Source organism: Physcomitrium patens, chromosome 4 (genome assembly GCF_059467195.1).
Source record: "Physcomitrium patens ecotype Gransden chromosome 4, ASM5946719v1, whole genome shotgun sequence".
In the NCBI taxonomy this organism is placed as follows: Eukaryota; Viridiplantae; Streptophyta; class Bryopsida; order Funariales; family Funariaceae; genus Physcomitrium; species Physcomitrium patens.
This window is the reverse complement of record NC_143413.1, coordinates 20816817-20840904: the sequence shown is the minus strand read 5'-3', so window position 1 is coordinate 20840904 and position 24088 is coordinate 20816817. Positions and strand designations below refer to the sequence as shown.

General features: G+C 39.0%; 4 protein-coding genes across 15 annotated transcripts; 2 read left to right on the top strand and 2 right to left on the bottom strand.

The window, feature by feature from the left end:
- Window positions 1-609: 609 nt before the first annotated feature.
- LOC112281188 (uncharacterized) lies at window positions 610-3888 on the top strand. Of its 2 annotated transcripts, XM_024517439.3 has the most exons (3): window positions 610-1890; window positions 2045-2311; window positions 2517-3888. In XM_024517439.3, the coding sequence occupies exons 2-3, from the start codon at window positions 2283-2285 to the stop codon at window positions 3025-3027; spliced, it is 540 nt and encodes a 179-aa protein (XP_024373207.1). In that variant the 5' UTR covers window positions 610-1890; window positions 2045-2282; the 3' UTR covers window positions 3028-3888. The 2 variants fall into 2 exon arrangements, with proteins under 2 accessions (XP_024373207.1, XP_090106246.1); XM_090250120.1 differs by having other exon boundaries at window positions 610-2311.
- LOC141045322 (NAC domain-containing protein 105-like) lies at window positions 1706-2241 on the top strand. Its single transcript, XM_073533527.1, has 2 exons — window positions 1706-1890; window positions 2055-2241. Exons 1-2 carry the CDS (start codon window positions 1706-1708, stop codon window positions 2239-2241), a joined length of 372 nt encoding a protein of 123 aa, XP_073389628.1.
- A 9605-nt stretch (window positions 3889-13493) lies between the features above and the next one.
- Window positions 13494-17069, bottom strand: LOC112281252 (glycolate oxidase 1). 2 transcript variants are annotated; one of them, XM_024517549.3, is made up of 12 exons: window positions 16985-17069; window positions 16689-16841; window positions 16317-16441; window positions 16101-16147; window positions 15851-15928; window positions 15446-15570; window positions 15213-15282; window positions 14990-15052; window positions 14782-14851; window positions 14329-14429; window positions 13958-14062; window positions 13494-13825 (listed from the first exon to the last, which is right to left on the bottom strand). In XM_024517549.3, the coding sequence occupies exons 2-12, from the start codon at window positions 16829-16831 to the stop codon at window positions 13634-13636; spliced, it is 1119 nt and encodes a 372-aa protein (XP_024373317.1). In that variant the 5' UTR covers window positions 16832-16841; window positions 16985-17069; the 3' UTR covers window positions 13494-13633. The 2 variants fall into 2 exon arrangements, with proteins under 2 accessions (XP_024373317.1, XP_024373316.1); XM_024517548.3 differs by having other exon boundaries at window positions 16689-17069.
- A 651-nt stretch (window positions 17070-17720) lies between these two features.
- On the bottom strand, window positions 17721-22556 carry LOC112281253 (uncharacterized). Of its 10 annotated transcripts, XM_024517558.3 has the most exons (6): window positions 22314-22556; window positions 21774-22139; window positions 20165-21035; window positions 19575-19899; window positions 18920-19105; window positions 17721-18793 (listed from the first exon to the last, which is right to left on the bottom strand). In XM_024517558.3, exons 4-6 carry the CDS (start codon window positions 19869-19871, stop codon window positions 18770-18772), a joined length of 507 nt encoding a protein of 168 aa, XP_024373326.1. In that variant the 5' UTR covers window positions 19872-19899; window positions 20165-21035; window positions 21774-22139; window positions 22314-22556; the 3' UTR covers window positions 17721-18769. The 10 variants fall into 10 exon arrangements, with proteins under 10 accessions (XP_024373326.1, XP_073389230.1, XP_024373327.1 ...); XM_073533129.2 differs by lacking the exon at window positions 22314-22556 and having other exon boundaries at window positions 21742-22307; XM_024517559.3 differs by lacking the exon at window positions 22314-22556 and having other exon boundaries at window positions 20142-21035; window positions 21774-22307.
- Between the last annotated feature and the right edge of the window lie 1532 nt (window positions 22557-24088).

Genomic DNA, 24088 nt, shown 5'->3' with positions numbered 1-24088 from the left:
AGATTTCAGCAGTATTTCAGTGTAGCTTCTCTTGCCATAGTTCCTCCATGTGTGCGTCGTTTTAGAGAAAATTGAATGCAATTTTTGGTGGACAAGGTCGTTAAATCTGCGCCGAGGAATTAATTTTTTCTTTCAGAATTAGCACTCGACAGGTTAAGTGCTCTGATAGTAGAGTAAACGGTAGATGTAGCTGGGAAGTAAAAGGTTCGAAAGTAGCTGGTGGTCGTCTGAGAGTCTACCACATAATTCGTATACCAATGCAGCGTCGAAGTATTAGTCGAAATAGCACCTTCTCCGAGTGTATTCATAGTCACAGGATGCCCTCCATTCCCCACTGTGTACGCCAAGAAGTCTCAAGGGACACAAGGAGAGATAACATATATATCAAGCACTGCCGAGAGATTTACTGTAGCTGAGCAATCGATCAATGGTCAAGCAATTTGCACCATTATATTCGCACGTCGAAAGTACTCGCAACAATCACCGATCACAGCCAGAAGCCGGGATACCAAAAGATATCTGAGAGATTAAGCTTACATACCCTGTATAGACGCTGCAGTAGAACCAGATATGAGCATGACATGCACGTGAATCCCTTATAAGCTGTCAGAGAAGGTCGATGTTGTGTTGGAGTTGATGTTGATGTGTTGAATTGAGCTTGTTTCAGAGGCATTGATTGATCTACTTCTCATCCAGCCTAATGTTGGTCTAATCCAAGTTGCAGAATAGTCTGCACTTGAACAGTCATCGCACAGTCGCAGGTAGCTGTGAAGATGATTGCCCTTCATACTCTGGAATGTGAAGAATATTCCAGTATCTGTCAGCATTACTGCCCAAACATTGAGCGATGTGAAGCTGAATCAGATCCTTTTATATTCAACATTGTCGGCAATGTCTTAACTATAGTAATGCGTCTGTGTAGCTACTGTTTGGGGAGCTAAAATCCGCCCCACAAGCTAGATAATGCGTCTATATCTCGTTTCCGAGTTGAATGACAAAGATTTGTACATTTGTTGAAGAAATCTGGAGGTATCCTGTCGATCGATGTACAGAATTTCCCATGCATACCAACTAGTGAGGGTTGATAACTGGAAAAGTTGACAAATGATTGCACCGGAATATTCTAGATCTCTGCTCAATAAGGTTTGGTTAATAGATCTCGGTCTTGCTGTCCAAAGTCCACCATCCCCATAAATGTTGCGCTGCATCTGAACAGTTGTAGATCAGACTGTACCTTCGTTATTTCCTTGGAAACGATGTTGAAAATTAAACTGTCAGCCTGACCTAGTTGCCATTAAAATCATATCTATGTTCGAATCCATTGAAGGTTCTCTAAATCAGACCTTGCAGTAAGAGCCAGTCTTGTGAAGCATGCAGTGTAGGACGATATTGGAATTTGTGCTGCTTGAGATATACTTGATCTGGGATCGAAGCTGTCGACATCAACGAATGAGAGCTTTACGGTATACCAACCTGGCTGACGAGAGCTTTTGACAGGCCACGCTTTTCATCGCTGCTCAGCTTAGAGTAGGAACATTTTGGCTCAACATTGACATGATGAGAACATACAAATGGATTAGCTGGGATGTTAGGCCAACAAGAGTAACCAATGTCTTTTGCGACCCATTTTCCCAGACTTACACGTTGATGGACACACCTGGTTGGTTGTTTGATTGATTCCTACGGACACATACCCAGTGTGCAAATGAGCCTGTGTGAAGCAGTGGAACAAAGCAGTGGCGATTTTTCAATTAGAAGCAACAGCTATGTGCGAATCCCGGTTGGGTTCAGGTTCCATCCAACAGACGAGGAGCTGGTGGGACATTATCTTTATGGCAAAGTGGGTAGAGCGCGGAGTGATCAGCTGATTCAGGAGTTGGACCTCAACAAGTTCGAGCCCTGGGATCTTCACCTTGTGCTGATGCATGAACATGCTCATTTGAAGGACATATTTGAGTTTCGAATTTCTCCCACATAGAGTTTTTGTTTTGGGATTGGTGGATATCTTGATACTGATGATATTCAATTTTTGTGGCGATGTCAGGGGTATGCAGGATCGGGGACGTCACCACCGAAGACCAGAGTGACTGGTACTTCTTCAGCCACAAGGATAAGAAATATCCTTGCGGGAACCGTGCAAATCGAGCCACCGCCGGCGGATTTTGGAAGGCCACTGGGCGGAACAAGCCCATCCACTTGCAACGCAACATGATCGGTATGCGCAAAACGCTTGTCTTCTAATGGCCAGAAAACAGATTGGATAATGCACGAATTTCGTCCAGATGGAGCACCCGGTGTCGTCCCCAATTATGTACGCCGCTTGCATACTCCCAGCGTCTTCTTCTCATTACATCAAAGATTTCCATTTTTTCACGCTCTGCCCGTTTTAGGCGCCTTAAAGCTCTATTATTTTCTCGATTCAAGTTCTAAAATAGAAATTGGTGTTCTGAGAGCTGCAGTGTGCATGACACGTTAATGCAGGGGTCGGGTGGGTGGGTGGTGTGTCGCGTATTCAGGAAGACGAAGAATATTAATGCCAATAGCCTGGACACATATTGCTCGTTTAAGGAATGCCAGCAAGTTGAGATCGGCATGCTGCAACCGGAGGTTGTGAGTCTCCGAAAGCAAGAGATATACCTCGACAGAGAAGTAGGCTCCATCAGCATCACCTCACAGCTTCACCACCCCTTCAATTTTACTTGCAAACTGGAGATTAATGTGGAAGACGACAACACAACCGTCCACAACTCCTTCAAGTCGAACCTTCACCACCTACACAGGCCACACGAAGCTGGAAAAGACCACTCTCCGGCACCAAGCTCCTCAACCACGTTATGGAACCTACCTCAGGGATCCCGAATCAATGCACAAAATGGTGGAACTTACTCCAGTGTTCCGGGGTTTCTTGGATGCGACTCATCCCCTACGGACCTCCACGATGTCGGATCTAGCGTCGCTCGGGATAGGTCATTGTGCAGCTTACACATTCCATGTCATGTTGCAGAGCAAAGATTATTGGACGTTTGAGAGCGCCAGGCTGGCCCTACAATGAGACCAGACATTAGCAGACGTGACGTGCCATGTGCACATGCAGAGGTCGACAGCGGACTGTTTGTTGGCGTCTTACCAAGAAACTAAGGTCGATGTCTGGAATTACGGTAGAAACTCACACAATGTGCAATCGATCAACGTATACGTATTGAATTGGACCTCATGCCTCAAAGGACACATAGATCAGCACCAACCTCACAGATGTTACTCTGGAGAGACAATCTGGCCAAAAATGATTCAGGGAGATCCAGCCGCAGTCAGGAGAAGGAAGCCAATCTCTCGGCATGCAACAAAACGCAGCCACATTCAGATCACAACTAGTTCTAATGCTGCAATATTCGCCCTCGTCAACCGAAGATACCCCATGAGGTGCCGCACTTCGATCGTCGCCGTGGAAACAGCGATAACACAAGAGCGGATCAGGGGCACATACCATTCACACCATAACGGGGTCTAACTACGCAGCTCGCGAATTGCAGTGCAGAACGATGCGCGGGCCCAGGTCATCGCACCCTAAGTTCGGTACCACGATCCAAGTCCACACGACCGATATCAGATCGAGCGGCGTCTTCGAGGCGTCAGTGAAGCACACCGACACCGGAGCGATGTGTTGCACTACATGTTGAATGAAGTCGTTCATTCAACTTTCTTCATCCGAAAAAATCTAAATTGATCACATGCTCAGTGTCTGTAGATAAATCAACATAGACCTCCAAACAGATTAGTCTTTTGCTTAAGCTATCACTGAATGCGTAGAGGTGAATGAAATTGTTCGTAGCATCTTAAATACAGATTGAGTAAAGTGACTCAAAGTACACTTGTACAGATTGTACTTGATGCCGTTTCTGCATTTCCCTGTGATGAATTGATAAAGTGCAATAGGTTATGGGCCTCTAAAATGTTACTGCGCTGGACAATCAAAAAAAAAAAAAAAAAAAAAAAAACTTCTGAACATCTCCAGAATTTCTGCTGCGACATTCTTTGTCACATTCTTTGTCAGATTTCTACAAATGTAACATTTTGTTTCTCTGTTAACTTCTACTACTCTACTCAAAGTCAACTTCCTTGTTAACTCCATGTTGATTACTACAGTTAATTCTTTGTCAATCTCCTCTACTAACTCTTGGTTAACTTCTAGTACTGTATTTTTTTTTTTCTTTTTTACAAACTGAATCTAGCCTCATTCACTGAGACATCTGTTTACTGGCACTAATTTGAATCTATTATCATGGTTACAACGTGATAAACCAACCGGTGATTACTCTAGGAACATGTGCTAACAATGAGTTATAAGAGTGCATTGACGTGTGTGAGCAAAAAAATGCAAATGGAAGGATGCTTATCAATTCAAGTATATCTTTGCAAATTATATCTCCAATGCACTGCAAAAAATGTATTCTATTTGAAAGGAAAATTTTACAACTACAAAATATCCTGCTCTAATGATATAAGATTTTCTATTCAAAATATTAAAACAATAGCTTTATTGTTGAAACATCTTGACAATGAGATTTCCAAGAAAGTGATTCTTTCAAAAAGCATGTCCAATTTGCCACCAAGTTACATCTTTTTGTAGTGTGGACCAATGTTGATAAAGAGAAGTAAATAACTTTTGCCCTTTAAGAGTGTCTTCAACAACCCACAACCTTATTACAAGTCCATTGTAATTAGAAGAAATCTGATAATCTAGCATTTATTATCCAAGCACAAATACAAAGCAATAGTGCAATAAATTATTGTAAACAACATCAAAAAGATGTAAATTACTATTATAAGCTAAAAAGTAGAAATTGTTACAATTGCAAGGAATACAATAATTGGATGGCAAATTGTATTTGATTTAATAATGTGATATTGGTCTGTCTACATCACAAAATATAATAAGTACAACTAGTATTTTTGAGGCCATTGGTATTATTCTAGTTTTAATAATGGTAAAAAACTTCTATTAAAAAATTTACAAATTTTTAGTGATCACATGAGTGATTTTGCATTCATGACTTTTCATGCTTATTTGGTTCTTCTTAATAACAAATACTAGTACACTAACTTTGCTACTACAAAATACATGACCAATTGTCTTAAATGGTTTTAATCTATTATTCTAATTCTTAAAAGAAAGTGGTTAGTTATTATTGTATATAATCAAATGCTTTGAGCACATTGTTGTAGAAATATTTGAATCCAATACCAAGTAAATAGTAAATTTCTCTTTGGAATTCTTACAAATGTAATTGTCAAGGACAAGAATTCGATGAAAAAAAAATTCAAACAAGTAAACCTTCACTCAAAGAGAGGTAACAAAATATATATAAACAAGTATATATATTGAAAGAAAAACTGGAATGGCTATTGCCAAAAGACAAGAAAACTAGAGACTCTTGAAACTAGACTAGAAGCAAGAAAGAAGTTGACAAGAGTGAAGAAGCCTTCACTCTTGTCTCTATATATACTATCTAACTAGGAGCTACGTGGCGACGTTCTATAGGACCTCCAATATGTGTTGACTTTGTAGGACACATGCCTTGACTTACAAGGCAAGTTTTTCTACGTGTGGACCACATAGTTAGCTTGATCTTCAAGCTAACAACATGTGTGGCACATGGCCAAGTTGTTGACCACGTTTCTAATCCAAAAAGTCAATAAAAGACACCTATGAAGTCAAAGCAGCATCTAAAAAGCTTCTAAGAAGCTTCTATATTAAATATTATAGAATTAACTTACTTTTACCTACTTTTACTTACTTCTACCTATTTGTATATGTAATTATTAGGTTACATGATTATGACCGTGACACTACCTTCCCTTCTAGACACGAGTTCCACGAAGAGCAGTCATCATATGTTGAGGAAATCTATGATGCGACCAATTATATTCGCCACATACTTTGATCTCTGTTCTCTTCGAAGATGATAGATAGGGCCTCTCAACTATCGGTAGTGTCCCATACCAGGGCGGGAAGACCACCCAGTTATTTGATCATTGTTCAGGCCTTCATAACTTCCTTCAAATAGAATATTTGGAACACCATCAGGAGTTGTTCCTACCTCTAGCACAATCACCAAACATCGGGAGTCCCTTCCCAAATTGTGATACCAAACGCGTTGTATCTCGCCATCTATTCGAGGAAGAATATGTCGTTCTTCAAGATCTTCATCTCGATTGCGTCGTCTTGAAGGTTGTGACAATCGTAATATCTCGTTCGACAGGTCAGCAAATGAAGGCTCTTGAGTCGAATCTGCTGGTTCTTGGTTCTCCATCTCCTGAGCGTCACTACTACAAAGAAGCTACGAACAAGAATTGAAAGTAGAATATTAACTTGCCTAGATGTTGTTTCTTTTATAAAAAAGGTTTTCATCTTGATTTTGATGGATGTCGTTGATGAAAAGCCTCCACCGCCTTTGCTGCATTTACAAGATTTTTTATTGGCTCTCATGTGCGTTCACTAATACCATATCCGTACCAATGGATAAGATATTCTAATTTATTTTGATGTTGCCTTGAATCTAAGACTTCTTCTACTTCAAACTCTTCATTATTGTCCACTTCTATAGGAGGAGGTGGAGCTTGTCGTCTTCTTGATATGTCCACTGTCTTGTATGGTTCAAGAAGAGACGCGTGGAATACTGGATGGATTTTCATTGACTCTGGTAAATGTAAATGATATGCAACTGGATTGATTTGTGCAGAAATAGAAAATGGTCCTAGCCTTCGATAGTCCAACTTGTCACAAAGACGAGTGGTCTTGATATTGTGACAAAGTAGCCATACCTTATCACCCAAGATGAATGATGGTTGTTCCTTTCGATAGACATCCGCATTGGCCTTTTGTTGTTCTTGAGCCTCTTTTAATTGCGCCTTCATCATTGCATGTAGCTCTGATAAATGAATTGCCAAAAATTTTGCAGCAAGATTATCAATTTTTAAAAAGTCAAAAGTATCAAGTCGTGGATGATAACCATAATTAGCAAAGAAAGGTGTTTGTTTTGTAGAAGAATGTACCGTATTATTGTAAGCAAACTCTGCCAATGGCAAAAGAGTTGTCTAATCATCTTGTTGGTAATTAATGGTACATCTTAAATATTGCTCCAAAACTTGATTAACACGCTCTGTTTGTCCATCAGTTTGAGGATGGAATGCCGAAGATAGTTTTATATCCACTTTAAGAATCTTGAAAAGAGTTCGCCAAAATCTTGATACAAATTGAGTTCCCCTATCTGATATAATATCCTTGGGTAATCCATGATAGTGATAGATATTGTCAAGAAAGAGCTTAGCTATTTCTTCACCTGTGATAGATTTTGTACATGGTACAAAATGTGCCATCTTGGTAAAACGATCTACTATCACGAATATAGAGTCATAAGAACCTGAGATTAGAAGATCCGTGATGAAGTCCATAGAAACAGAAGACCATGGTTGTTCTGGAATGGATAATGGCTGAAGAAGTCCAAAAGGTCGATGACGAGGAGTTTTTGATCTTGAGCAAACTTCACATGATTGTACAAAATCTTTAACTGCCTTCCACATTTGAGGCCACCAGATATCCCTAGATATCAGCTCCAAAGTCTTATTATATCCGAAATGTCCTACTGCTGAGAAGTTGTGACGAGCTTGAAGAACACGTAAACGTGCTTCTCCTTCTGGAACATATAGGCATCCTTCGAAATAGAGTAGGTTGTTCTTGAATTCAAATTTAGAGGGATCATGAGATTTAGAAGAATTATTCTTGATATCATGAAGAAGAAGGTCTGAAGCCATACTCAACAAGACTTGCTTAAGGAAAGTTAAATCAACAGTCAATGTTGATTTTATTGCTCGAAGATGAAATTGTTCCGGGTTCAAGAGAACCGTTCTTTGTTACTCAAAAGCTGCATCTCCTTCTTTTGGTGCAAGATAAGAACGTCTAGACAAGGCATCAGACAAACCTTGTTGTTTTCCTGGCCGATAAGTGATGATGAACTCGAATCTTGATAAAGACATGATCCAACGAACTTGGCGACGATTTAATATGCATGCTGACATAAAATATTCGAGATTCTTGTGATCCGTATATACGGTGACTGGACTAGAAACGCCTTCTAGATAATGACTCCATTCTTGAAAAGAATCCACAATTGCAAGAAGTTCTTTGTCATGGGTCTCATAATTGATTTTTGCTGCTGAGAATTTTCTTGAATGAAAGGCTACTGGATGAAGTTTGTCATCTGTTCCCATTTGTGATAAAACCGCACCCAGAGCAAAGTCCGATGCATCTGTTTCCATAAAAAATGCTTTGGAAAAATCAACACGATACATGATTGGTGCAGAAACAAACGCTATCTTTAAAGATTCAAAAGCAACTTCCGCTTCTTGATTCCATTGGAGTTTGTCTTTACAAGTCAAACGTGTAAGTGGAGCTGCAACTCGAGAGAAGTCTTTGATGAAGATCCGATAGTAGTTGGCAAATCCCAAAAAACATTAGACATCTCTTATCGTTTTTGGGATCTTTCAGTCTATAATAGTTTGAACTTTCTTAGGATCCATCATAAGTCCATCATTTGAAATGATGTAACCTAAGAAATCGACTTGAGTAGTGTGGAATACACACTTTTCTATCTTGGCATAGAGTACTGCATCTCTTAATTTTTGTAACACATGATGAACATGAAGTTCATGTTCTTCTAGATTCTTAGAATAGATCAAGATGTCATCTAGATAATAGACCACAAAATCGTCCAAAAACTCTCGAAAAACATCATTCATTAGATGTTGAAAAGCTGCTGGTGCATTTGTAAGTCCAAAAGGCATGACATTGTATTCAAAATGTCCATACCTAGTTCGAAACGCAGTCTTCTATTCATTTCTTTCTTTGATGCATACTAGATTGTATGCTCCCCGAAGATCTATTTTTGTATAGATCTTAGCTTGATTCAACTGATCAAGAAGTCTAGATATTAAAGGTAGTGGATACCTGTTCTTGATGGTAATCTTGTTGAGTCCTCGATAATCAACACACATTCGCAATGATCCATCTTTTTTCTTCACAAATAGAATTGGAGCTCGTGCCGGAGATTTAGAATGGCGTATGAAATTCTTGGCTACATTTTCTTCAATATACTCCTTGAGTTCAGCCAACTCATTTTGTGATAAACTATAGATTGGTCTGAATGGCGGTTGTGCTCCTTCTTGAAGGTCAATTGAGCAATCATAGGGACGATGTTCCGGGAGTGTATCCGCATTCTTTTTTTCAAATATATCTTGAAATTCTTGATATTGGCTTGGAATGCCACTTGAAGTCTTTTCACTAGTAGAAACGGCTGTGGCATAAATAATATATGGTAATTCTTTCATAGCAGCATGCAAGAAAGCTTTTGCACCTATAAATACGGGTTTAATTGAACTAGACTTATGACTCTCTACTTGATTAACTACACTGTTAGTTATACTTTTAGAGAAAGTTAGAGTTTGGGAAGTCCAATCTATTTGAGGGTTGTATTTTTCTAACCACGATAAACCTAAAATGACTGGATTAGAGGGAGATCTAATGATATTAAATACTACAAAACTATTATGACCATTGATTATTACTTCTATAGGAAGGATTTCATGAATAATATCTCCAGAAGACAATGGACGACCATCTATGACTTCTACATGAACAGGTTTAGTTTTCTTTACTAAAGATATGCTATGTCTTTTAGTAAATTCTTCATCTAAAAAACATGCTGAGGCTCTTGAATCTAACAAGGCAGAGACTTTGTAATATTTAGGTCCTAAAATAACATTTAATGTAAAACAAGGAGAGGGCTCTGAGGAGAGAATAGGACCTTTATTAGAAGTTGTGCAAGGTTCCAGCCGCACGGTCCCTATTGTAGCTAGACAAACTCGTTTTCCGACATATTATCTTCTTTCACAGCCATACTCCTCATTTTGTGATTGCGTCGTTTCTTTGGACAATGCTGGGCAGTGTGCTTTGGTTCTCCACAATATAAACATAATCCTTCTTGACGACGATGAGTCTTTTCTTGCTCAATAAGAGGTTTGAAATGTATTGTATCAATTTGCATATCCTCTACTTCCAAATGTATGTGTTGAAGAGGTGTTGGTATTGCCATTGAATTATAATAACGTTGAGGTCCACTTGTATGGTTCTCAGATCGGAATTCAAAAAGGCGATTGTCACACTTCACAGCAAAGTCAATTGCTTGACTCAATGTTTGAGGATCAGGTAAGTTGAGCATTAATTTTTTTACCTCATATTGTAATCCGTAGAGAAATTGGCTAATAAGTGCAGCATCATCCCACTTGATATCAGTTGCAAGTTGTCAAAATTGTGAAGCATATAACGTTACTGATCGATTGCCTTGTCGTAAAATACGGATCTTATTGGTTGCAACACGAATTGCATCATACTCTCCATACATGGATCGAAACTCCGCCAAAAAAGCCTCTAGATTATCCAATATTGGATCTTGTCATTCAAGAAAAGATGAAAACCATGATAGTGCGGAACTTGAAAGAAGCGTACTTATGAATCTAACTTGTGATCCAGGAGTTGGATAGCTTTGGGGTTGAAGTTCAATCACAAGTTGTACTTGATTGATAAATCCTCAAAACTTGGATCTGGTGCCATCAAACTTCTCGGGTAGGGCAATTCTTGGTTCTCTAATATTTAAAGGACGTTCCACCATAGGAGAAAGGACATGGTTTGGTGCAGATGTTGAAGCAGCTCCAACCATTTCTATATCTTCACTTCCTGCCAATCTTATTGCTCCTTGTGGTGGTAAATTGAGTTGATGCATCGCAAGCATTAACTCCCTCAATTGCTCTTGCATTTGTGCCATTGCACTCTTCATTTCAACAAGTTCTGCCACGATAACACTTAGAAGAGAGAAGATGTCTAATATCGCTGAAGACAAATAGAAGAGAGGACTTGAGAACAAAGAAAATACTAAGGACAATATCAGTTTAGAAGAGGGTAATCCGCAACTTCTAATATGCTTATATCTTATCAAGAAAAAAGGAGTAATCCACTCTTAATCAAGATTAGACAAAGCTCTAATATCGTAGGTACACTCTTGTCAATCTGTCAAGGATAAAAACTCGATGAAAAAATAATTCAAACAAGTGAACCTTCACTCAAAGAGAGGTAACAAAATATATATAAACAAGTATATATATTGAAAGAGAAACTGGAATGGCTATTGCCAAAAGACAAGAAAACTAGAGATCCTTGAAACTAGACTAGAAGCAAGAAAGGAGTTGACAAGAATGAAGAAGCCTTCACTCTTGTCTCTATATATACTATCTAACTAGGAGCTACGTGGCGACGTTCTATAGGACCTCCAATATGTGTTGACTTTGTAGGACACATGCCTTGACTTACAAGGGAAGTTCTTCTACGTGTAGGCCACATAGTTAGCTTGATCTTCAAGCTAACAACATGTGTGGCACATGGCTAACTTGTTGACCACGTTTCTAATCCAAAAAGTCAATTAAAGATACCTATGAAGTCAAAGTAGCATCTATGAAGCTTCTAGGAAGCTTTCATATTAAATACTATAGAATTAACTTACTTTTACCTACTTTTACTTACTTCTACCTATTTGTATATGTAATTACTAGCTTACATGATTATGTTCGTGACAGTAATCTATGTTTTGTCTATTGCATGTAATTTTATCTCTTTTGGCATTGTCTCTAAGATAGTACTTTATTTGTTACAATTCTAAGAGCATATAAACTCTTATGGAAATCAAAAGAAATTATTTTAGAAGACCAATAAATTAATTGATTATATTAATTATTTTTTCAAGTTATTCCACCATTATTTTTAGTACCAAAAACTTTTGCAGCAAATGTGGCTTTAATTTTAACAACCTCTATTAAAATCTTAATAGAAAACATAAAAATAAAAAACATTGACTACTGGCAAAAAACAAATGGCAAATATTAACATCCTAACTACTAAACAAATTTTTTATTATGATTCTTTATTAGATTTTACCATTGGAGATGTTAATTTTGATAATACTTTATGACTTGATTGTTTGCTTGGCAAGCATGTTAAATATAACTATTCAATAAATCCAAACAAAGAATGCTACCACCATCTAGATCAATTCCTTTACATTGATATTTTGAGAAAGTTCAATGAAAAGTTAATTGGTGATGATTAATATTTACATGCTATTAAAAAATGACACCACTATATATCAATTTATACATTTTGTAAAATCAAAATCCAAAGCATTCCAACACTTTTAGCACACAATAAAGATCATTAAATGTGATACAAATAATAAAGTGAAGCAATTTTGCACTACCAAATGTAGTGAATATTTGAATATTGTCTTTTGAGAATATCTTATTGTTGTCATTATTAAATATGAGTTGAGCATTGTATATATGCCACAACACGATGGGTTCATTGAATGAAACAATTGCACAATATTCAAAGCAACATGATCAATGTTACATGAAAAAAAATTATCCTTATGGCTTTGGGTTGAAGCTATTAATATTACCTAGTACAATTTGAATCAAACTATCAACAATCAAACTAGAATTCATCAACATCATTTGAACTTTAGATTAACAAAAAATAAATAAAACCCTTAGTTGCACACTAAGAAGCTTTTGACTATCTATCTTACATCCATATTAACAAATCTCCACACACTAAGCTAGACAAAAAGAATATACCAATAATTTTTTAATTACTTCCTTTTAAGCAAGTTGTATTGGCTATAAGACCCTATCACAAACAATGTCACAAAAAGCTCTAATGTTTGTTTTGATAAATCTTCAAGAAGCTAAAATCTTCCTAGTTTTCTTATGTATGATTTCTTACCAATCCTTTGTGTTGAACTTGATGTTACTTTGACATGTATGCTTCAAGAAATTTAGTCTTGACAAGAATATAAAACCTTAGTATTAATAGCTGATTCAGAAAATGGTATAACATAACTTGTCAAAGAATCCTCTTAACCTATAGAAGAATCCCAAGTTGAAATTTCCAGTGATACAGAACCTACATCAAATATACATCAACAACATATTTTACCACAATTTGTTCATAATGATCCAACTCAAGAACATTGTGTTCCAACAAACTATTTTCTCTTTAAAAAAATCCTATTTTATTATAAATTATAATAATTAAAATCCATTGTTCTTACTAAAAATGTTACTATATATATTGTTCTTACTAAGAATTTGACTTTTGCAAAACATATAAAAATTCACAATATTATTTGGACAAAAAATCTTTCATCAGGTAGTCACTCAGACCAATAATGTGACTACCTATAAAAGTTTTGATTTTTATGAAAGTATGACAATAGCATGCACTTGTACTTTAGCATTCTTGCGAAACAACTGACATTAGTCCACGCACTGAGGTAATTTTATGCAAAAACAACAATATAAACCTTAAAACAGAAACATTTACCAATAACTTCTCCAATCTGACATTCTTTATTGCAATGGCCATAATTTTTTAGTATAATGGCAATCAGAGAATTACAATGAAGTCATCGTCACATAGTAATGCATCACTAAGTCATCGTCACCTTCATGATCTGGTGAAGAAACTAACTCAAAGCTTTGAAATGAGGGCCAGCTTCATGGAATCCTGCTCCGTGAGGACATGCTGGCGACGTATCTCCTTCACCGAGCGAACGCCAATGAGTGCCATTGTGAGCTCAAACTCATCCCGCAGCATCTGTAGCACCTTCGTCGCGCCAGCCTCGCCATCCACAGCTAGCGCATATGGAACGGGCCTTCCAACCTGCATCAGAAAGGCGAATGTGGGGTGTCGGTAGACAAATTCGAACTCGTTACTGTTAGTCCCTGTGGGGTACTGTGTTTTGCAACATTCCACTCCGCTGCATTATTCAAAGGTTGTGCATCAGCGGCTTACAAAAACACCGGATGCACCGAGTGCTAGAGCTTTGAAAACGTCTGAGCCACGACGGATGCCTCCATCCAAGAACACTGGGACCCGCCCTCTGACTGCGTACACAACCTGCTTTCCCGAGCCACAATTACCAACAACCAAGACTGAACTCTGCCGGGTCCTCGAAGAGCTTACAGTTGTAATCCACAATGTTCCACATTCCCCAAGGCGAATAGAATGCGGACACTCTGGGAACTCCAATAGGTTCAAGTCGTTTGCGGAGAAAAATATTGGAAATTGACAACACAGGATGATCATGTATGCATTTCGAGAGACTGGGGATTCTTGGATACAGGAAAAGTCTTTCAGATTAGGCAGAAGAAGAGTTGAACAACCTCTTCAAGAACAGATATTGTGGCCGGTACATGGTCAAGTTGTCGAGCCCCATGGTTGGATACTATAATACCTTTAACTCCAGCTTGTAGTGCCAAACTCGCTACACACGAAAAGTTTTCAAGTCAGTCATGACATGGCATCTCAACTTTCACATGAATAAAGCAACGCTTTATATATAAGTACTTAAGCCACACAAAAGTGAAACAGGCAAGCATCATAATTTACAAGCTGTGCCCTGACAATCAACTACACCATTCATTGACATACTCTCGAGTCACAATAATTTCGTCTGCATCCACAAGTATGTAAGGGAAATGGTTGAAGAAAAGCTCCACGCCCTAAGTCACTAAAGAATAATTTTTGTAAATCTCAATGCTCAGCTCCTTGCCACAAAATCATCGCAGCGACACAGCGTTGTAGAAACTTATAAGTGAGAGTAACTCTGTTCTCACCATCTTCAGCAGTCAGAATACCCTTCACAAGCACAGGCAGATGCGTAATGCTTTGCAACCACTCCACGTCCTGCAATGAAAAATTCACCAGATACTAAGAACATGACTCGTGTCAAGTTTGATCGTAGAGCCCTAACAAAGTGCGCAGTCTGGTCTTTAGCAGCCTGAAACACATCATTTCAAGAGGAGCAGGGTTGGCAGCTTATACCTTCCAGTTGAGAGACCTGTCAAAATGACTGTCTGCCCAAGAAGCCAGCTCGGAATGACTTGACTGAGACACAAACAAAAATTCGAATTCAGGTCGTAACGACTTTGGCCTTCTCCGAACTTTTCAGTTACGAGTGTGGGCTCGGAGATGGACTAACTATAATCAAGTCATGAATCAGAATTAATAAAAAGACAAAGACCTCCGGAGGTGGATTGGGATGTACCTTGTCCATCTGCTCTAGATTCATGAGGCCTTCCAAATTCTTATATACCAAGTGGGAAGGCAATTTGAACCTGCAGCAAGCTAGAATAAGACCTCCAAACGTGGAGCGAAAATTTTCCATTACTTGAGAGCATTCCATTGCACCATGTTTCAAGCCCATGGTTTCATGTGTTCTCCTTGGCTTTTTGGTGTTTTAGGTAGGCATTGTGGTTAACTTGACCCTGAATTACTCACCTATTTTTTATGTCTGCTTCCCTGCGGCCCAGCCGTGGAGTATCAACGGTGAGAACTATGGCTTTGAAGCCAAACTGCTCTGCCCTCCGCACCAAAGTTATGGTGATGTTCCTATCCTTATACACCTTTCATACAAAACGGCACAAGCTCAATTTAATACCGAAACCATGCAATACAGGCAGAAAAGGGGTAGTGCTTGCAAATGCCTAAAATCTAAATGGGTTCGAAGGTTACCCTAAATCGCTACATGTAATCAAAATCCGAGCATAATATCAACAGAAACGAAACGGGTGGAAGGAAGTAAAACTGCGTTAATTACTGCTTTAATTTTCAAATCCTTCGCAACGTAAGCCATATCGAAATGTCAACCTCTGCCTACAAGTGATCAAGTAAACATCCACTCACATAAAGTTGGAAAAATCGGACTCCTGGGCCTGTCGCAGCTACTTCTTCCATGCTGCAATTAGCACTAGAAGATAGAATCTGAGCAAACCAAAATCCGTCAAGAGTCCGCAATTTTGTTAGCATCATGGCTCGTGGTAGCCTACTGATGATCTAATCATTCCTCAACAAGTATCTCAAATTTTCTAGCTTCAGAGACTAAAGAAGTAACCGAAGGAAACTTCTCATTATCTCAAGAGGTTGTGAGGAAGACCATAAGAGTATCAGCTGCTGAAGCAGCTCTTGCGGTTGCAAGCTCTCCTGCAACACAAACAAATGCACCAAATTCTGTAAATTCTACGCTGTGAATAATGCTGGAACTCATGCTCTTAGCACTCTCCACACGCAGTAGTATGTCGGTGCTAAAGCATCAGATTCCTGCTACAACCCTAACACGGTTCTTAGTGTGGCGAAGTATGTCAAGGTGTACCTTCAGGATGTGCCAATTTGTGATGCGCGGTTGGGGCTACCATTATAGGCATGGAGATCTTGAATCCCATTACTGACGTTGCCACATCTATGTTGCTCACATCCACTAGAATCCGAGGCCTCAGCCTGCATAATTGAATCGGAAATTGTAGCAACAAATAAAACATGCGATTAGAGTCTTAGCGCACGAAGGGTTCCCATGACCCGAAAAAGAACATCGACGCTCAATTTAGCGAAAATGCTCGATGTACAGCGGTCTTTCGATTGCATCTAATATTGATACTCTGATTCAAGCCGTGGGGAATTCGCACTCCCTTTTCTGCTTACATATTAGGGCGCCTAGAATTGAAGAAAAGTGATCTGCTTGTCGCACCTTATTCGAGAGAATGCCTCCCGATTTTCTCTCAAGGAAACTTGGTCCTCGCTCCCGCGAGCAAAGTAATCAAATGCCATCTTCGACATCTTGGCCTTGGCCAACAATTCATACTCGTCCACATTGACCACCTCCAGAGACATGGTGATTTTTCTGTTCAGAACAAAAATCCCACGATTGCCTCGTCTCAGATAACAGCAGTTCGAGTGACACAGCTTTCAAGCTCCTGACCTAAGAACTAAACTCCGCGCAGTTGATAGTTCCAGATGAAGCAGAGTGTGCTTAGAGAGTCTCACACAATCTCTCATCAATCACTTGATCGTGACGCTGTTGCGAGGATGGCGAGACTCTAGAACTGCGAACGTCAGTAGAAGTCTACAAGAGAGAGGGCCTAAGTTGAGAAAAAACAAGGAGAATATCTACAAATGAACCACGGCATCTTGATTGCGTTCAGCTTTGAAAAACTCACGGTTGGAAAGTTTTAAAAGTGGCTCTTAATGCACTTCGTATGAGGGGGGGGGGGGGGGGGGGGGGGGATTTTGCTGCATCTCTGACAACTGTATTAGGATCCCACCACTCGGAAATTATCTCGAAAGATTCCGAAATAGCTGAAGATCCCTCGTTTGGAATGTGCTATTTAAACTTTTTTTCTGACACATCGCAGTGCTGTTGAATCCCAGGATATGACAGGGTGCTGGAGCATGGCACATTCAAATTTACCACATTCTCGATTTGCGATGACAGAGTACAGTCAATGCAAAATCTGCGACAAGTAGATGATACTCTTATGGTCTTTCATGGGACGTTTTATGGGACATTTGTGAGTGAATTGGACCAGGTCAGCAACTGGGTTCAATCAGATATTTTTTTTGGATGTTGACGATGATAGCAGCCACGATGCCACTCTAAGATTAACTGAAAGCAGCGCAAACTTGGCCAGATGCAATGCTTTTAAACACACATCCATTCACAGCTGAACTGGGCCAATGCAAATTCTCTCAGTTCTGGGAATCGATATTTAAATAGACGACGTGCCTGCTATTTCGTACACTTGCTCAGAAACATATGTCCACCTTTACAGTTGCATGATTTTGACTAATTTATATGTATACTTTCGAGTTTCTCGAATTGTGTCTAAATAGCTCTACAAGCGGTGCCACATAATCGTAGCTAGAGAATATCCTACAAATGCACAAGAGAATTCTGCACAAAATAAGAACTTGACCTCGTTTGACGAGGTGTCGTCGGCTTCAGCCCCATTAATGCATTCCAGAATATCCTTGATGGGTATTTGCTGTCTTGAGGACTCGGCTCTCTTCCTTTTGTAGCATGGGTAATTCGACGTTGTAAAGACTGTTGTAATGTCATTATTCGTATTTCCCCCTTGCATGATGCTTAGCAATCGTGTGCGCATTGCGACTTATTTTGCAATGGCTGCACATTGGTATTTTAACTGCGACGAAAAGCTCGTTCGGAACTTCATGAGGTCTAATCAGGTGAGGCTCGATGCTGTAGAGGAAGTACTCTTGATCTGCTAGAGAACCGATCTCGAGCCCGGGACAAAGTACTCCATGCCGCCTATTAAACCGTGCCTCATCTGCGCAGTACTTCGGAGGTTTTATCCTCGCTGTTTTCAAGCTAGGAAGCTTTCTGAAAACTGGCTCACATTCGCCGATAGTCCCTTGAAAACCACCTCCTCTGACAACATTGCCAGAATTCCCTGCGTCAAGTTGTTCCTGCAAGAGCTTGAGGGTGTTACCACTTTCGTGACAATTGGTGGGGATGGTTCGACAACTGTTTTGTCGCATTAGCAGACATGTTTTATCCGGTCGTTTCTCAGCAGAGTGGTTTAAGGGCTCTGAAGTTCGGCTTTCGGATCTGAACCGGCCTAGATCAATCCCCCCGTCACACAGTGGATGGCCGCTTTGACTTATGGAGCTCGATGAGGATCGCAACAGCTGTTTCCACTTGCATGAATTGAATTTTGCGACTATTGAGCCTGAATCTAGAGATAGAGACTTGGCCCTTCGGAATATTTCATTCTTGTCTCTATCCTTCGGTGTCTGAGCCATTCTGCAATGTTATAGGGTCTTTTTTGGTTTTACCTGTGCATCACGACACAAATAAGTATCCAATCATGCAAAGAATCTGCAATTTCATTCTCAGGAACACGCTGTGCACGGGAAAGTATTCGGCACTCTAAAATATGGCCAATTTTGGGAGCTACCAACCTGACCCATACAGTTCATCACTGGGGAGGTCGGCTCCTCAGAATCCGTGTCATCGTCGTTAATATGATGGTGGAAATCGATGGCCTCGTTCATGAAAGTTAAGCCATTTGCACCACTCACACTTGGGCGTAGAGCTATTAGAGGTCCACCCTTTGGTGGTGTATTTGGTTCCGAATAAGGCACCGTCTGTCATTCAAGATAGCCAAGCGCGTCAATATCACTGTAACTCCGAGTGCACAACACAAAATCTGAATGGTATCTTTCCATTCTAGGGGTGATGTATGTAAACGAAAGACACTAATGTGCGAATAATCTTCTATAATTGTACCTTAAGTTAAAAATGGAAACTAGTGCAACGCGCAGGAGATGAGTGTGCCACTCGTGTGTACTATGTGGTTGGAACCTTCGAGGCATAGATTAAATGAGATTGACATATACCTCCTTTCAATTAACATTAAATAAAGACGATGTTGTGTTATTCTTCCAACAGCAGAAGCAGTGACCAGAAAAGGTGTGAACGGAACAACGGATACTGAACTTCATCAGCATGTGTTCGAAGCAGCCCGAGCCATCCCACTTTTCTTTCCATGCCCCTCACCAAGACCGAACTCGTCTCCGTAATAACACAAAAAAGAATTAGCAAGCATGGACATACCAGGTTAATAGAACTGTGCCGAAAGCATGAGAATACTCTGCGGCTTGCACGATGCAGATGGTGCAACCCGTGCAGCGTCGGTCTAGACTTTTCTAGCATATCAAACTGGTCGTATGGAGATGGAGCACCTGGCTTGGTCGTTGGCAACTCTATTCTCCATCGGTCCTCTCCTTTCACCTCCCCTCCCCAGGATCTCATGCTTATCGAGGGGTCAGGTTCCACATCTGTCAATTCAGTCCTTAACTCTGTACCAATCGAACTTCCCTTTCTCGCTTCGGACCTATCCAGCTCTTTCATCGTTGAAAGCTTCAATGAACGTCAATATCTGGGAACAAACAAATGCACACCCAGACATTCGTGAATATGTTTTGTTCAGAAACTTAAATAGATAAGCATATTTCCACGGAAAAAATCCGTTGGATTGCCTTGATCTCGATGTCACATACTATCATTTCAGGATGGCCAATGGTATAGCATGCAAGTAACAAGTAGCACATAGATAGATCATTCAAGGCCTATGTTACTGTAAATCATGATTCTGAAAGACATCGGAACGACGTATATTACATTGCGAACGGAAGGTCGCACACCTTAAAGACATCTCGTTTGAGTCACCGGGTTTGCAATTGAAATCCCGTAACCGTCAACTATCCAAATGCTCTCACCATCACTTAAAATTACGAAATGGTGATTGACATAAAACCACAGAAACAAGGGAATCGGTAAAATCTCCAAGTGGATTTTAAGCTTTTCATCCGGAACAAAATCCATAGACATGCACAGGGGGACTACGCTTTCTGAACACGGGAAAGTCACTCACTAGGAAGCCTTCACCGATTTTCCTAAATACCAAATTTTGAACCCACGACAATACTGCAGAAACTGCGACGCAAGACGCTCCAGCTCGACAGTCGAGGATTTACGCTGGCCAAGCCATTCGATTTGGTGAGGACCAATCTCAATGCATCAATCCATTTCGGGAAAGCAAGAAGGACGAAATCGATCAACTGGTTCGCAATTTCTGGAAGAAACTGAAGGCAGGTGTTTGCTTTCTTTGGATGATACTGACGTCACGTTGAAAGGGGTTGAAATCAAAGCCCTCCAGTGAACATGGAACACAAGACCTTACATAGCATCGGTAAGCTTCCTACTGAGCCGCACCAGGACGACTACTGCATGGAACTTAACCCTGAGAAATTCTAAAGAGAATTTGAACAGAGTTAGTCCTGAGATAAATGTGCAAGAACATCAGAACTCTATTCAGTGGAATTCGCCATGAACAACTCACTGACGAAGACTCAAATGAACTACATGGAAATTGGCCTAAATACCCAACCTTACAATCTCGAATCAATTGTGACTCATAACGTCGACGAAGTCTTTGTCTATGTGCTGGCCTAAATGCTCCTGGGACTAAGCATGATGAAGTTGTCGACGAACACCCCTCAACGGCTTGAAGTCCTACACACACAGATAAATTTCCATAGTTAACGGAAACGAACATCATCATTCATTAGCAACCCACCAATCACTAGGATCTTTAGTACATCAAAACCTCCCCTAAACTTTGAAGTCTATATTCAGCTCCTACATTCCTCTGCGTTTGGGAGAACAGCAAAATAATTCGTCTCGAATTGACAAGTAGAGACATCAAATAAGACAGTCGTACTCTCTTAATCTTCGTTCCCAAAGCCAAGGAGAGGGAAGAAAACAAAAAATTATTAAAAACAGAAACAAAAACAAGGTTCAATTCCGCTTACGAAATCAACCAGATTAGTGAGACAGAAACAGAGTTAGCCGAGGCTTGCATAATTACAATCCAAAAGCATTCGGAGAGACCCCCCCCCCCCCTCAGGGAAATGACGGGGGAGAATTCTATGCCAAATTTCCCCGTACATAAAATTTCCCTGACGATCATCTCCACGACACCAGCAAGAACCAAAAAAAACACACCAAAACGTATCATGAAACACTTAAGTACCCTAAAGCAACCTGTCCCGCCAGTGACTCAGAGGACAACCATAAGGCAGCCTGAGTCTCATTGTTCTCTAATCAAAAGTCAAAAGAAAAGCGACACGGGCACCGACGATGGGCACAAAGAAACGGTCACTCATCTTAGAAACCACAAGCTCTCATCACGCAAACAAAAACGCAGAGTAATAACTACCATCTCGAACTCTCCCCCCATCAGAAACACACCTCCTCTACCAATTGGGCCAAATCCAACGGATTTTCAACCAACGCCTCGAATCATCAACACCTGGGTGTCATATCCTTGCTTGGCAATGGCAACCACCCCTGCACCTCGCCCCTTAGAGCCAATTCCACCTCAAACGTGCTCTCAATCCCATTATACCATCACCGTCTCGCTGAAATCCCCGCGAGCACAGCATTTCGCCTGCTCCTGGCGATCACGAGCGCGTCGGGCTTTGAAGAGGCGCCGCACTCACCGACAAGGGCCGCAGCCACCTTCTGTTAAAGCGCACCGCACCAATTCTTTTCCAAAAGAGGTGAAAACCGAAGCAGCGGAATTGGACTTTCAGCATTGATCTCTATAAAACCCATCTGCGCGATACTTCCATCGCTCAGATGGGTTACATCAAACAATGTAATCTTCTTTGTGTTTTAATAACTTAAGAGATTACATAGTTGTATTAAACTTAAGAGAAGAAACAAAGTTTTTGACTTTGCAAAAAAATTATACATGTGAATAATTGAAAAATACTTTTAAATTTTCACCTTCATATATTCTAGTATTAATGCCTCCTATTTGTGGATTATATTTTTTTATTTATTCAAATAAATAAATAAAAAAATAAAATCTCATTGTAAGATTCATATGAATGAAGAATTATTTACAATCTATTCTTTTAAAAAGAAATCAACCCTTAACATTACATGGTTGAAACCAAGTCTAGTATGCTTAAAACATGCATTTTAAAAATTGTATTAAATAGAAACCAAGTGCTATCTCTATAAAAGTTTGCAAGTTGACAATTGCGTGGATTGAAGCCAAGTCTAATTATTTTGAAACTTGCACCCATTGACTTCAAATGGGTTGAATCCAAGTCCAATCTTATTAGACATTATCACCTCAAAGGTCATGAATCTAAGGCACTTAAACTAAGTTAGTCTTTCTTGGAATTAAACCAAGTTAGTCTTCCTTGAGATTAAACTAAGTTAGTCTTCCATTTTTCAAGCAAATTCTTTCTATAAAGTTGCAAAGTTTGACTTGAATTTCAATAAATTATTCTTTGCTTGAAGAATGCCTTCTTTTCCATCTTTATTTGGCAAGCTTTCCTAAGACTTGGGGTTTCCAAGCCAAATAATTAAGCCCAATTAGTATGTTGATGTGGTGGATGGATAGGCTTGAATTATATGCTACTTGCTATATTAGTCTACCTTGGCACATTCCTTCTATTATCAAAGAGGTGTAGTTTTCTACAATCTAAAGCTTGAGAGATTAAAACCAGCTCATATTCCAATATGGATCATAACCACCAAGGTCTTTCAAAGCTATTAGATGCTTTCACATACAAAATATATATATATATATATATATATATATATATTTAAATAAATTTATATTTATTTACATTTATGAGTGCTACATAATTTTGTAGACTGAAATTTTGAAGTATTGCCCTTTCCATGAAATAAATTGCAATTATGTCGTTTGATAGACTTTGTAATTTGAATGTTATATTGGAGGATTGAAGTGGTCATTACAAATAACTTGTTGATAAAGAAATCACTTATTGATAAATCTGAATGGAAATTCCTTTAAGACTTCTGTGGCCTTAGTTGGCAACTTAATCCATTACATTTTCATTCTTGTATTTTTTTTCCTATTTCAAAATCATGTTACTTTTAATTAGAATAAAAATAGCTTTAATTGAAAATCACAGGGTTCCTAAAAAATTTAAGAAAAGTATTTTAATAAATTCTTTTCACAGAATTAAAAAAAAAAAAAAAAAAAAAAATCTAAGAAAAACAAAATTACAAAGAATTTTATTACTTGTTCCAATCAAGTAAATGATCACAGAGACGTCAATATATTAAATGTCATTTGACTATTCATTCTTCACTTTTATTTTAAATATTAAATATTTCAAGCTTTTTGTTATGAAAGTAAGAACTATAGCCACTTCAGTTATAATTAATTAGCAAGAATTATTTCAAGAAAAAATAATCATAAAAATGTTTGTGATGTATGAAATAAGTCATTAATTTCACACACCCCAGCAAACACATAAATTAGGGTTTGATTAATGCACATTAATTCATTCATTCATTCATTTGATTTAAGGAAGTTTTCAAAATTAATGTAGAAACAATTGAAATTATGTAATTCTTAAAAATCATAAAACATAAAAGTCATTTATATCCTTCAAGTTGGTGCTATTTTTTATTATTATTATTATTATTATTATTCATCTACATTTGAAATCATCAAATTGTGTATTTGGTATATATTTCAACATTTGATTAAGCTGTAGGATGTGTCATTAAGA